We start from the raw sequence: 13,507 nt of genomic DNA, 5'->3' as shown, positions 1-13,507 counted from the left end.
AACAAAGGATGTGTTTAGTTCACCTTAAAATTGAAAATTTGGTTGAAATTGAAACGATGTGACGGAAAAGTTGAAAGTTTGTGTGTGTAGAAAAATTTTAATGTGATGGAAAAGTTGGAAGTTTGAAAAATTATTTTGCAAGATGATACAAAACTTCTTCACGGCATGTAAAAAACTGATGGCAAAAATTTGCTACAGGATACTTAAAAAAATGTGTAATTAGCTGTGGGACACTGTAAAAACGTGAATTTGCCCAAAGACACTTCAAAAATATGGTAATTTGCTGTAGGACACTGAACACATTAAAATATAATATCCATCCAATTGATGAGAGAGAAATCATACAAAATGACAGTTTTGCCCTTCTTCTTTTCCCCGATCCTCCATCAATTCCCCAATACATCCCCGACCGGCCGACCCCAATCCCCATCACCCCATCTATTTCTTGTCGGCGCTCGCCGCAGAGCCGAAGCTAGAGGACTTCCTCGGCATCATCTCCTTCTCGGAGCAACAGCAGCATCATGGCAAGGGCAGCACCGGTGCCACTTGCTACGCAAGCTCCGGCAGCAGCGTCGGCTACATGTACCCTCCTAGCTCCTCCTCGCTCCACTTCGCTGACTCCGTCATGGTAGCCACCTCCTCACAGCTCGTCATCCACGATGGCGTCAGCAGTGATATGGTGAGTGCCACTACAGCCAACGGCAACGGCGGCATTGTGCTGGCCATGATCAAGAACTGACTCCGGAGCTTGCTGACCACATCGCCGCAACATCAGAGTGCAGTGGAGGTGGTGGCGGTGCATGGCGTGTATGCTCCGGCGGAGGCGCTCTCTCTCCTTGAACATGGCGGGGCACGCGCAGAGCGGCACTGGTGGCATGGCGCTGAAAGTCTGTCCACGTCAGCGCATGGAGCGATGGCGGCTGGTTGAAAGGAGAACAAGCAAGGTAGTGAGGCAGTGACAGTGTCGGCGCCGTGGTCGCCGTCGGCTCGGAGTCAGGCAGTAGCGGCGCGGTGGTGGATGCCGGTATGGCTGCAGCGGCGAGGAAATCCGTCACCTTTAAATTATCTAAACGGTCGTGAGGAACTTCCTGCTACGCTCATTCTCGGCATACCGTGCGACCGCACCGTCAACTACGCTGAGCGCCTGTCCACCATGGGCAAGCCAATGGAGCTCACTGCAAGAGTGAGCGTTGGAAGAAGACTGAAAGAGGGGAGAAGAAGATACGGGCAAAAATGTCATTTTGTGTGGTTTCTCTCTTATCAATTGGGTGGATATTATATTTTAATGTGTTCAGTGTCTTACAGCAAATTACCACATTTTTTAAGTGTCCTCAGACAAATTCACGTCTTTGCGGTGTCCCACAGCTAATTACATATTTTTAAGTGTCCTGTAGCAAATTTTGCCAAAACTGGTCACCATACTTTGACACGAAATGTCACCTAGCTTCAGAACTTTTGTCCTTTTTTTTTTTGTAGCTGTAGTTCAGGTCTGATCAGGTTCTCGCCATTGGTGTTGTACGCGTGAAACGGGCCTGCACTACACAGCAATTTCCACATGGAAATGTCCCGGGAATCCATGATTAGGCCAACCCTGTTTGTAACAACAGTATCAAGAAAGAAGACCGGGGTCCCATGGACTATCAATCAATCCAGCATGGTGCCACCATTGGCAATCTGAATATCTGACAGTAGCATCCATCCATCCACTGGATCACATTCTCAGGATCATAACTTGACGTCTAAGCCTTTTGGCCATGGCCGTCCAATAAACCAACCCAGCCACCATACGCAGCAGCATCAGACGCCATGTTGTGTATAATGTGTTCCACAGTTGCATGCAACAACCACACACACACACACACACAAAAGTGGGCTAAGCAAAAACTGATCAGATCAGAGATCAGTCACCCAATCGGTGAAGGAAACTTGCGCCCAAGGGTTCTTGCGTTGCTTGCCACGGATCGTGCAGTGAAACCAGCGATCGATCCATCGGGGTCATATCTCACGTAGCGCCAAGACGCATCATGGCTGATAAACAGGGCAGGTTCAACTACTGTGTGATCAGGCCAATGAAGCTGGACGCGTCGGGCTAAAATGGCGTTTTGTCGTGGTCGCGGGACGGGACGTGAGCTAGCACACGCCATAGGGGTTACACATGTCTTGAAGCGTTTGATTCCCCGGATTCTCACTCAAACTCGGGCACTTGTTCTTTTTTTTTTTTTTTTTTTTTTTTTTTTTGCGGGGAAAACTCGGGCACTTGTTTGGCTAGAGCTTTAGCGTTAGATTAGGGGACCCCGTCTCTTCTTGTTCCGATCCGCTTTCGCCGGTTCGCAAGCTATGCCCCAATCTTGCTGTCATCGCAACCGCACCTCAGGTATCAAAATATCAGTCTCATTTGTTGGCCAATATTGCTCTCTGCTAGTAGTGTTAAAAACGTTTTTGATAAAGGAATTAAATATCCTAGCCTCTGCATCAAATGGTACACACAGCTGTACTGATGAAAAAAATAACTATGGCTCTGTTTAGATTCCAACTTTTTTAAAAAAAATTTTTAACTTTTCTGTCACATCGAACTTTCGTACACACAAACTTTTAACTTTTCCATCAGATCATTTCAATTTCTTCAAACTTTAAAATTTAGCGTGGAACTAAACACAGTATATGCCGTTGTTGTTACCGTGGGACTGTGGGAGGTTTGTCCAGACCCAGGACGTGTTGGTATGAAAATTCCTGTGGTTTTCTTCCACTGTAGGCGTGCCCGGGTCTACTACTTTGGTTCCATTCATCAGACAACATCATGAGCGATGCTCCCTCGTACACTGTTCCCGTGCTACTGCTATACAGTCCATCTGTGCTTCCCTGCAACGTCGGTATCAGCTGGGTCCGGACATGCCTGCCTAGCTACTCTCATCTTGTAAACTCTCAACATTCCCAGCAACCGGTGAGCAAATTGGAAAAGCATTGCAATTGGTGCATACGGCGTTACGGCTGATGAACACACGGCGTGGTCTTCTGATAACTTCTCGCCCATTGCGAATTGGGTATTGGGACATGAACAATGAACACATCCCAGGCCGGCACGCCGTGGCAGATTGACAGGCTTGTAAGGTTGTATGCAGGTATAGCTGTGAGTCCGTGGCTGAGCGATAGCCACCCGAAGAACATGTGTGAGGGTGTTGCAGAGAGGATAATGTACCATTCCTGATCAGAGAGATTGTCCCGTTGCAAAGGCTTCAGATGCAGTAAAATATTGCTCTGCTCCACATGCCATAAGAGAATCGGGCAATCATTTGAGCCGTTTTCTTGTACTGGTAAGTATTTCAAGTTGCTTCCAATCATAAATAAGGTGGGTGAGAAAATGTCAACTGTTTCAATTATTCAGAACGATTCTTTAGTTATCCTATCCATTGTGCTGATTTTCTCATCAAAATACACAAGCCGTCACTGTGTTTGGTGCCATTCGTATCGGTTGAATACAACTATACAGGGGGGGCGATACCACAATCCTGTTGGAAAAGGACCGCCCTCTCCTTTTCGTTGAGAAAAAGAAAAACAAAAAAGGATAACAGGTCATATCCAACTTCATACACCAATCAATACATGAAAGCTGTGATCAGGTTATGTGGCCACATCACGCATTCAATGTTATCTTCAGAACTTCCCCTGTTGTTATGCTGTTCTCTCCCCCCCCCCCCCCCCCCCACACACACACACAGAAGAAGAAGCGTGCACAGGACTGAAATTTATATCTCACGAACTGGGAACGGACACATGACAGCAGTAGTACACTAGTACTGCCCCCCCTTGATCAGCTTGATTCTCTAATCCAGTGAAATCTCCCTGTTCATCGAGGTTAATTTCCCTCAAGTTGCATAGTCGATTAGCTAGAGATGGTAAGAGCAGGCGGGGAGCAGGGAAAGGCAGGGGGAGCTTTTGCAAATTGCAGCGATATGATCGATCTGCTCGCGCTTCATTCACAAGGTGCGCGTGGCCTGGGCTCACGTAGTACGCACCGGCAGAGAAAGGGAAGGAAAGGAAAGGCAACTGACTCCCTTTTCCTCCATGACCTCAAGTCCACACAACCCAAGGGGATCTCACCCCCATCGTCAGGCCATGATTCCCATGCCCCTCCTCCTCCTCGCATGCACTGCACGCTGCTACGTACACAGTCATCCGCGTCGTACACTTGCTTTCCACCGATGCCCCGATCGCGCGATGGTTTTGTGTTGCACGTCGCCATCGGTGGATCGCTAGCTGCCGATCGAGGCAGGGCAGTGTGCGAGACGATCGAGCTAGCTGGTGTGTACTGCGTCGCGGTCACACGGTCACGGCCTCACAGTCACTCAGGCTTGCTCGTGACGATGCATCATTGATCAAAGGAGAACGAACGAACGAACGAATCATTTCGCCGATACGAGGCGATGCCCAGCATGTATGGGAGGTGGCTGATACGTCGGCATCGATCGATCGTAGCCGGAGTGATCAACCGAAACCGTCGCGGTGTGTTGCCGCGGGCCGGCATGCGTGCGTGCAGGGAAAAGATCAGCGGATCATTGCGGTGGATGCGAGGATCGGAGGAAGGCGTCGATCGTCCGAGCAGCGCGGCATGTAGGTGCATGCCTGGTTGCCTGCTTGCTGCGTTCCTGCGTGTATGTGCAAATTGTGAATATTGTGCATGGTCCCTCCGGTTGATGGGGGTCATGGATCATGAGTGGTGGTTAGGTGTAACCTCCCCTTCGTCGTTCGCTATTAGAGCACGGATAGATAAGGCGCTGAATGATCACCTGGCTTGTGAGGTGAAAACGATGGCTTTAATTGATCTCGATCGACATACTGTGTTTTCTTTTTTCTTCTTGCCACGAGTGCCTTGGCAAATGTTAAGCTGTTGACAACTTCAATAATGCTGATACATATGCTAGCTACTGTTGATATGGACTCAATCAAGAAATCCTGCACTGATCAGATATGAAGATTATTACCCTGTTCACAACTAATGAAGATAAAGATTAAGCGAAGACAATAAATGAATTTATTTAAGTTTTAATTACTATAAACTAGAAAAATGAATTTATTTGATATTTTAAAGCAACTTTTACATAGAAAGTTTCACACGAAACACACCGTTTAACAGTTTTAAAAACGTTCTAACAAAAAAAAAAGATACAATATGTATCTCGATTAGAAAAAGAATGGACCCGGTACCAAGTTAGTAGTAGCAACAAAAGGTTTTCTAAACTTCATGAGCACAAAATTCTATTTTCTACGCTTTGTATTCCTTGGGGGTAAATTGGAGTTGCCTCAAAATAGCTGAAGAATACAACCCAGTGGAAGAAAGGAAAGAATAATAGAGAAGATATTTTTGAGAAGTATCGTGAGGCGCTTGGACAGGGGAAGGTGAAGTGACCCATCCAGAGTTGATGTGGTGGTGGGGGACGCGCTACCATTGTTGCGAAATTCGCCCTGCTCGCTTCCAACCCGCAAGAGCACAAAAGGCCTCGTCGAAGAAACCACCGGCCAGGAATTGAATTCGTTTTGCTCCTGACGTCCAGTGAACCCGCACGCAGCCGGCCCACTGGTTTGATGATCAAGAGCAATGCTGTTCTTGTCGAGGATGGGAAGACGAAGCGAGAATCGTGGACAAGGCTAGGGCCATTCTATCCGTGAACGGTAGCTTCATCGATCATGGCCTCACGAAGACGATGACACCGGATAGATAGATAGTACATGATGCAGTAAAGGATAGAAGCGAGAAACTTCAGAGTTCAGTGCAGCCATGCCAGCCAGGTACATGATGGCATGATGCAGTAAGGATCAAATCTACCAGTGCTGCAATTTCATGCATCAATGGATCATGCATGCCATGCATAGTTGGTTGCGTACATGTATCGACTACAGTCACGGAAGCTTGTGAATCGTAGTCACGTTGCATACCTGTGATTGTGAGTTACCGGGGGCAAATGGACACTTTTAGGGAAGGTAGAAATTAGAGGCCCAGGTACCTTCCAAAGGCATTTCCTTTTTTCGGCCCAGATGACGCTGGCCCACGCGCGCGCGACTTTTTCAGTTTTCGGCCCAGGTAAATGTTTTGGTCGGTCCATCTACTTCCCTTTCTTTTCCCTCAACTTTACACCGAGTTTACTTGATATCGCTTCCCTCCAATACTAAAATCTTAACCCTTAAATTATACAAAACCATACAATTTCGGTCCTATAACAGTATCAGCAACTCGCTTCGCTGACATTGAATCCTAGTCAGCAAAAATAAAAATAAAAATAAAAAACATACAGGCCCACATGTAAGTGAGAAGAAAGAGTATGCGGGGCCACATGTCAGCGCCCACCTCTTCCTCTTTTTTTTTTTCACAACCACGCAAGCGAGGAGGCGCGCCGGTGGAGAGGATGCAGTAGCGACTGTGCCGCCTCGCTCCAGAGCATGACGATTGGTCGTCATCCTCCACCGTGGCTAGCCTCGCCGCCTGAGGTCCGCCGCAGAGGGGGCACAACCGTCATCACCGCCTCCAGATGATGACTTGGACCACCTCGACGAGGCGCCTCCCGATGCCCTTGCCTTGTGGGCTGTTAGACTTTTTACCTCCTCTAGATATATTGCAATCCCAGCAAAACTTGTTGTATATAAATGGAGATATTTAAATATTTGTTACTCTTACGAGTGATAATTAAGATTTGCCACTGGATCCACATATCATAGACACGAGGGTTCACATATCATAAACTGTGGGTGGCAAATAATTAATTGTCACATCTTAAATGCCCCCTAAATTTGCAATAGCTGGGCACCATCCTTTTATCTTTTTTTAAAAAAGAGAACTTTGTGTCTAGTTAGGAATGATTGGATTTTTGAAAATAAACTTTGAATTCTAGGGTGTGTTTAGTTCCACGCCAAAAATAGAAGTTTGAAGAAAAAAGTTGGAAGTTTATATGTGTAGAAAAGTTTTGATGTAATGAAAAAGTTGGAAGTTTGAAGAAAAAGTTAGGAACTAAACAAACACCTACTCTTAATGTGATATACAATATGATCTCGCTTGTGCAGCGATGGAACAAGATTGAAAAAGAGGATGACAAAAGGTGCTTAGAGGAATGGATAAAGAAGCTGTTGGACAAAACACAGGAGCTAAAGTCTAAAACTCTGTTGCTTAAGGATATAATCATATACAGCTACTTAGCTGTTCTGGCACTGTAAACTGTCTTGGTAGTTCTTTTGTGACTTGCTGGCACTGTAAACTGTCTTGGTAGTTCTTTTGTGACTTGCTGGCACTGTAAGATGTTGCACTGGTTTCCATAACTTGTGGTTTCCATACAGGTATTGGTACAATTCAAAAACGCAAACGCATCAAATCATGACAGATACGTTTCCAAATTTCAAAAACGTAAACAGACCAAATTACCAGCAGTACAACATCTTGACAAACACATGGGCACATGCCAATCAATCGAACTGATCTTAAACATTAACAAGATAATCTGAACTGAAGCATCGAGATGGATGGTTCAGAACAGCATACGGAGTGAAGAATTCACAAGAATTCAGCTGCAACCAACATTGTCACGATAATTTCAAAAGACTAAAAGGCACCTAAACCCACTAAGGATTGAACACTGTAGCACAAATACATCAAATCAAATGAGAAAACATAACAAATTAACAGTAAAACACCCACCAAACTTCGAGTCAAGCAAAGCACATGAGGGAGTTTTTTTTTTTTCGCATCACTCTTTGGAGGTCTTGTTGATGAGCGACTTGTGGATATGGGGGATGACGCCACCGCCGGCGATGGTGCCCTTGATGAGCGTGTCGAGCTCCTCATCCCCGCGGATGGCTAGCTGGAGATGGCGCGGGGTGATACGCTTCACCTTGAGATCCTTGCTCGCGTTGCCGGCCAGCTCCAGGACCTCGGCGGTTAGGTACTCGAGAATCGCCGCGGAGTACACGGCGGCGGTGGCGCCGACGCGGCCATGAGCCGACGCCCTCGACTTGAGCTGCCTGTGGATACGCCCCACCGGGAACTGAGGAAGACAAATTCAGATCGTGAATTCAAACGGAGGATTTGGGAAAAATCCGCGCACCAAAACCGAAATCCAAGATATTCGCAGCTCGAGGAGAGAACAAGCAAGACTCACATCTACAAATCCGAAAGGGAAGATGGGCAAAAGGGGGAAGTACCTGGAGGCCGGCGCGGGAGGAGCGGGAGACGGGGGCCTTCTTCTTGTCCTTGTCCTTGTCGGCGCTCTTTGCCGCCGTGGTCTTGGCCGCGAGGAGCCCCTTGCCTCCCTTGCCCGCCATCGCCGCCGACGAGAAGCCCTAGATCTGGATCGAGTCCGCGGGGTCGTGCGCTGCAAGGGTCGTCGCGTTGTTCTGTTCAAACTCACTGTTGCTTGCGAGGAGCGCGTGATTTGCGCAGATTTAAGCATGAGAGGAAGACGCGCGGGGGAAGTTTTCGCGTTCAAAATTTGAATTTGGTGGGCGGCGCACTGTCGCACGGAGTTTTCGCGGGTGGAAATTTTTGGAGATGCGAAATTTCTTCTGGACTGGGCCATGCCACCGCCTCTGTTTGAGATCGGCCCGACTTATCTGGTGCTCGGCCCAAACCAGCCTTTTTCTTTAGAACCCTATAAACGGCAGCCTCATCGGATGGCTATATGCGGAATATACGCTATTTGGCGTAGTAGCGAAAAAATATAACTTGTGATTAAAACTTTTACAATTATGTTCTTAGCGACTTAAATGACCATATTGTATAAGAAACTATGATTGAAAAAACTCAAAAACTACTTCAAAATTAAGTTCAAAAATTTAAATTTTGGCTTTGGCATACGTTGATTGGGCCAAAAGATTAGAGCCTCTAGTAGGAATAAGTTCATTAAGGTTTCTAATCTAGACGTCGAGTTTGAATTACATCCTGGAATCGTAATACTATAAATGTTGAACCTCCATCTTTTAAAACCCAGGAAAATAAGGTTCTAAGACAATATAGATGGATGTTTTTTTTTTTTGACGTGGCTTCCTAGTAAAAAAAATGTGGAGCCCATATATGGGAAGAGGTTGAAGTTAAATTACATGTGGCCCCCATGTATTTTTTCTGACTATATTGCCACGTCAGCTAAAATAAACATACATACTATGTTAAGATATTATTTAACCTGTTTTGGAAAATGCGAGCTCAACATCAGTATTACAGTTTAAGGATATAATTCGAACTCGACATCAATATAAGACACCTATAAAGTTGCTAAAATATATAGGGAAGCCGGTGTTGTCGGCCTGCCAAACTGACTACTCCCTCCATCCCATAATATAAGGGATTTTGAGTTTTTTGCTTGCACTGTTTGATCACTCGTCTTATTAAAAAATTGTACAAATATAAAAAACGAAAATTTGTGCTTAAAGTACTTTGGATAATAAAGTAAGTCAAAAATAAATAAATAATAATTCTAAAATTTTTTGAATAATATGAGTGGCCAAATAGTGCAAAACAAAAACTCAAAATCCTGAGACGAAGGGAATAGTTGGCAGCGATCCTAATCGGGCCACACAAATTTGGATGTAACGTGAAAAAATATTGTGGGCCTCTAGCCCGTCCCATTTAGGACCACTGCATAATCTGTGATCCAAATTGACCCATATACTGGATACGTCGACGGCCACGCAGATGGGCCGCGTCAATTACTGTGCAGCGGGCATGGGGTTAGAATGTACTCCTAAAAGCCTGTAGGGCACACATACAAGAACAACCTGGGGGTATCATGGCGATGGATTTTAATCACTCATTTAGTGCATGTCGATTAAATGGTTATAAAAAATTAACAAGATATATTGATATATAATATATCAATATACAAACATATATATTAAAATTTAACTTTTATAAGTTGTAACAAAAATAACAAATCAAACTTGATTTGATATTTTTGCTAGAGCTTGTAGAAGTTAAATTTAAACTTGTATGTTTGTGATGTGACATTTACATATGAAGGTATCTTGTTAAATTTTCTAAATTTTTTTCATACCTATTTGGTTGACATGTAATAAATGGATGGACTCCACCTAGGTAGTTAAAAGTGTTTCCCCGTATCATGGGCGTACACGTACTTGTCCACCAGAGAAATCCAGGATGGTTGTGTACGCCTGTACGGTAAACAACGCAGTACGTCTTCCAAAAAAACAAACAAACAAATTACACTTCTACGCACGTACTATAGTGCCGTCATGTGAAGAAGGAAAGAAACGGCAAAATTTACACAGTGAGGATGACGAGATACATACAAGTACATGCAACAGATACAAGTATTCAGCGGCCGTACGTCACGCTCCCACATGTATCTATCGAATCGAACCAAATATCGATCTGCATGGGTCCTAAGTCTGACCGATTGATTTGTGACGCAACATACTAATTGTACGTACGTCGTATAATATAGGAGTAGTACTTGTCGATCATATCGTTGCTACTAGCTAGTCCCGTGTGCATGCATTGATGCATGTTGTGCTTTCATCTCTCATGGGAGTAGTGCCTTAAGTAGCACCCATTCAGGCAGCCGGGGAAGTACCACCCATGCCGATGATCATACTCTGTTTATACTAGCATCGATCTCTATATATCATGATAGAGAAGTACCCGATGCTATTGTACGTCGTATAATATACACAAGGATATCTCCGATTTATTGATCGGTGCATCTATCCATGAACCATGTGTGTGTATGCATCCATGATGTTTGTGTTGGATATATCGAGGATGGGCGTTCGTACGTACGACGTCCCGGGTTCCCGGCCGGCCAGCCAGCTTACGGACGGCGGCATATACATCCATGCATGCGTATGTAGCGCCGCAGCGCTCGTCGTACGTGCGTCGTCGCTTGGGCTAAATTTGCATGTGTGCGCGCGCGCTGATCGATCGCACGCAGCGCCACACACACACACACGGCGTACTTGCGTACGGGCCCCGGCCGGCGCGACGTACGCACGCACGCACACCCGTTCTGCCGCGCGCGGCGCGTATACGCATGCGTTTGCGTACGTTGCGTGGAGAGACGGGAGATCGACCGATCCACCGACGACTCCTATATTGACCCTGCATGTGCACATACACGTACTACACATGTTGGTGTCCGTGTGTGATGAGAGAGCGAGCGGTGGCGTGGGGTGCGATGCGATCGAGGCTTGACGACGAGACTTGGGTAGATGTAGCCGATGGATGGATGGATGGATGTATCATGTACACCGATCGACCGGCGCGCAATTTGGTGGAATCTGGCGAGGGAGCTGCTACTACTACTACTACGCATGCATGCATCGATCTGCAGCGGTATCGATCGAATTCAATCGGGGAGTTTGGCGCCATGCACATAAATTAAGAAGATGTGTGCGTTCCCCACCACTGGCCTTTGTGGCAGCACACGCAGGGCCGACGACGACGCAGACGCCTCATTGCCCAGAACTACATCTAGAATATCATCTCTCATTCTCTCTCTCTCCCTCCCTCTCGCTAGCTATCTCCGCCCTATAAAAAATACTAATCCTATCAACGAAACATTCATAATTAGGGTTAGCTTATTTTTGAACATAGTAGTATGTGAGCATGAGTCGAGAGCTGGCACACCGTTTCTGCGAGAGCCAGGCAAAAGGGATTGTTCATGTATTCCGAGAAAGATCGACGTGGACACGGTTGCATTCCGTCTCTGAGATCATCAACCGTCACCCTCTCTCCTCTCATACCACTACTACTAGTACTCGATAGATACATCTCGTCAATGGCGTGCACCCATGCATTCTTTCTCTCTGCCTTGCCTCCGATCAATCAATCACGTGAACTCTCTCTGCCTGACTGCCTGCTGGATCATAGTGATTCGTGCAATCGTAGTACCCTGAGAGCTAGAGATGCGTCCGAAACTTGATTCTGGGTTTCAAATTCCCTTTCTGAAACCAACACCGATAGAGTATGGCCAGTCTGGATTCGGAGGGCTATTAAATAACCCTCCAAAATCTTGCTATTTAAGAGTATTAAACGTAGATTACTGACAAAATACATTCCATAACCTCTAGTCTATTTTGTGAGACGAATCTAACAAGGTATATTAATCCATGATTTGCTACAGTGATGCTACAGTAATTAGCCGTTAATTATGGATTAATATCCATCGTTAGATTCGTCTCGCAAAATAGCTCAGGGGTTATGGAATCGGTTTTAATTGTCAGTAATCTACGTTTAATAATCCTAAATAGCAAGATTCTGGAAGGCTATTTAATAGTCCGGAGGATCCAAACAAGACCTATATCTAGGCCTGGTTTAGATTCCAAAATTTTTTAGCAAAAACGTCACATCAAATATTTGGATACATGTATGAGGTATTAAATGTGAAAAAAAAACTAATTACACAGTTTGCATGTAAATTGCGAGACAAATCTTTTCAGCCTACCGCCGGGATTTGATAATGTGATGCTACCGTAAACATTTGCTAATGACGGATTAATTAGGTTTAATCAATTTGTCTCGCAGTTTGCTGGCGGAATCTGTAATTTGTTTTGTTATTAGTCTACGTTTAATACTTTAAATATGTGTCCGTATACTTTTAAAACTTTACACCCAAAGAACTAAACACACCTCTAGTATATGAGTAAGTGTAGTATTTGGTACAGTATACCTGTATGTGTAAGTGAAAAGCAGGAAATTTTCGGCTTACCAGATGAGCTTCTATGGCCAGTACTCCTTTACTTATGCTGATCTTCTCTGGCACGCTAAGGGTCCTGCTAAATGCAAGTTCTTCCTCTAGTTTGTTTTTCAGCGACGCCGCTGGACGGCAGATCTCCTCCAGAAGCGTGGCATTGATAGTCACTCGGTCGGCCCCTTATGCACTCAAGAGCTTGAGACGGCGAACCACATCCTCCTCGATTGCGTGTTCGCTCGGCATGTCTGGCTCCGTGTGTTGTCGTCTGCTGGTTGGGCTGCCCTCTCTCCCTCCCGTGGTAGCTATCTCCAGGTTTGGTGGCCTTCGTCCAGGGCATGCTTACCTGAGCATCTTCGTCACGGCTTCGATTCTCTGATCCTCTTGGTCTCCTGGCAATTGTGGAAGGAACGGAACTCCAGGGTTTTTGACTCTGCGTTATCGCCGATCTCGGAGGTCCTTCAGTCCATCCGCTCAGAGGGCCATCTTTGGTCGTTAGCTGGCATTGCTAATTTTAGGGTTTTATTGGGAGAGTAGTGGGCTCTGCCCCCTTCCAGCTGGTTGGAGTCGTACTTTCCGAGTCTTTTTCCTTTGGTCTTTTGTTTTCTTCCTCTCTTGACATAAGTCGGTCTGGCTTAATGCGTTGTGTAACGAATATTCTTATCTTCTAATATATTCATGTGCATTCTTTTGCGCCTTCGAGAAAAAAAAAAGCAGAAAATTAAATCGATCTCTGCCACAAAAGAAAGCCACATGCACATACTGGTGTGTGTGTACTGCACTATGTACCCGGATTTTCACGTACTCAGAATACTGCATTGTCAGGA

The 13,507-nt window shown here is 45.6% G+C and overlaps 1 protein-coding gene across 1 annotated transcript; it reads right to left on the bottom strand.

Annotated features, from left to right (window-relative positions):
- Positions 1-7,358: 7,358 nt before the first annotated feature.
- On the bottom strand, positions 7,359-8,395 carry LOC4331710 (probable histone H2A variant 1). The gene is made up of 2 exons (NM_001417225.1): positions 8,182-8,395; positions 7,359-8,024 (listed from the first exon to the last, which is right to left on the bottom strand). The coding sequence occupies exons 1-2, from the start codon at positions 8,299-8,301 to the stop codon at positions 7,728-7,730; spliced, it is 417 nt and encodes a 138-aa protein (NP_001404154.1). The 5' UTR covers positions 8,302-8,395; the 3' UTR covers positions 7,359-7,727.
- Positions 8,396-13,507: the final 5,112 nt, after the last annotated feature.

This window comes from Oryza sativa, chromosome 3, assembly GCF_034140825.1.
Source record: "Oryza sativa Japonica Group chromosome 3, ASM3414082v1".
NCBI classification, from domain to species: Eukaryota; Viridiplantae; Streptophyta; class Magnoliopsida; order Poales; family Poaceae; genus Oryza; species Oryza sativa.
This window is presented reverse-complemented; position numbering and strand designations above follow the sequence as displayed.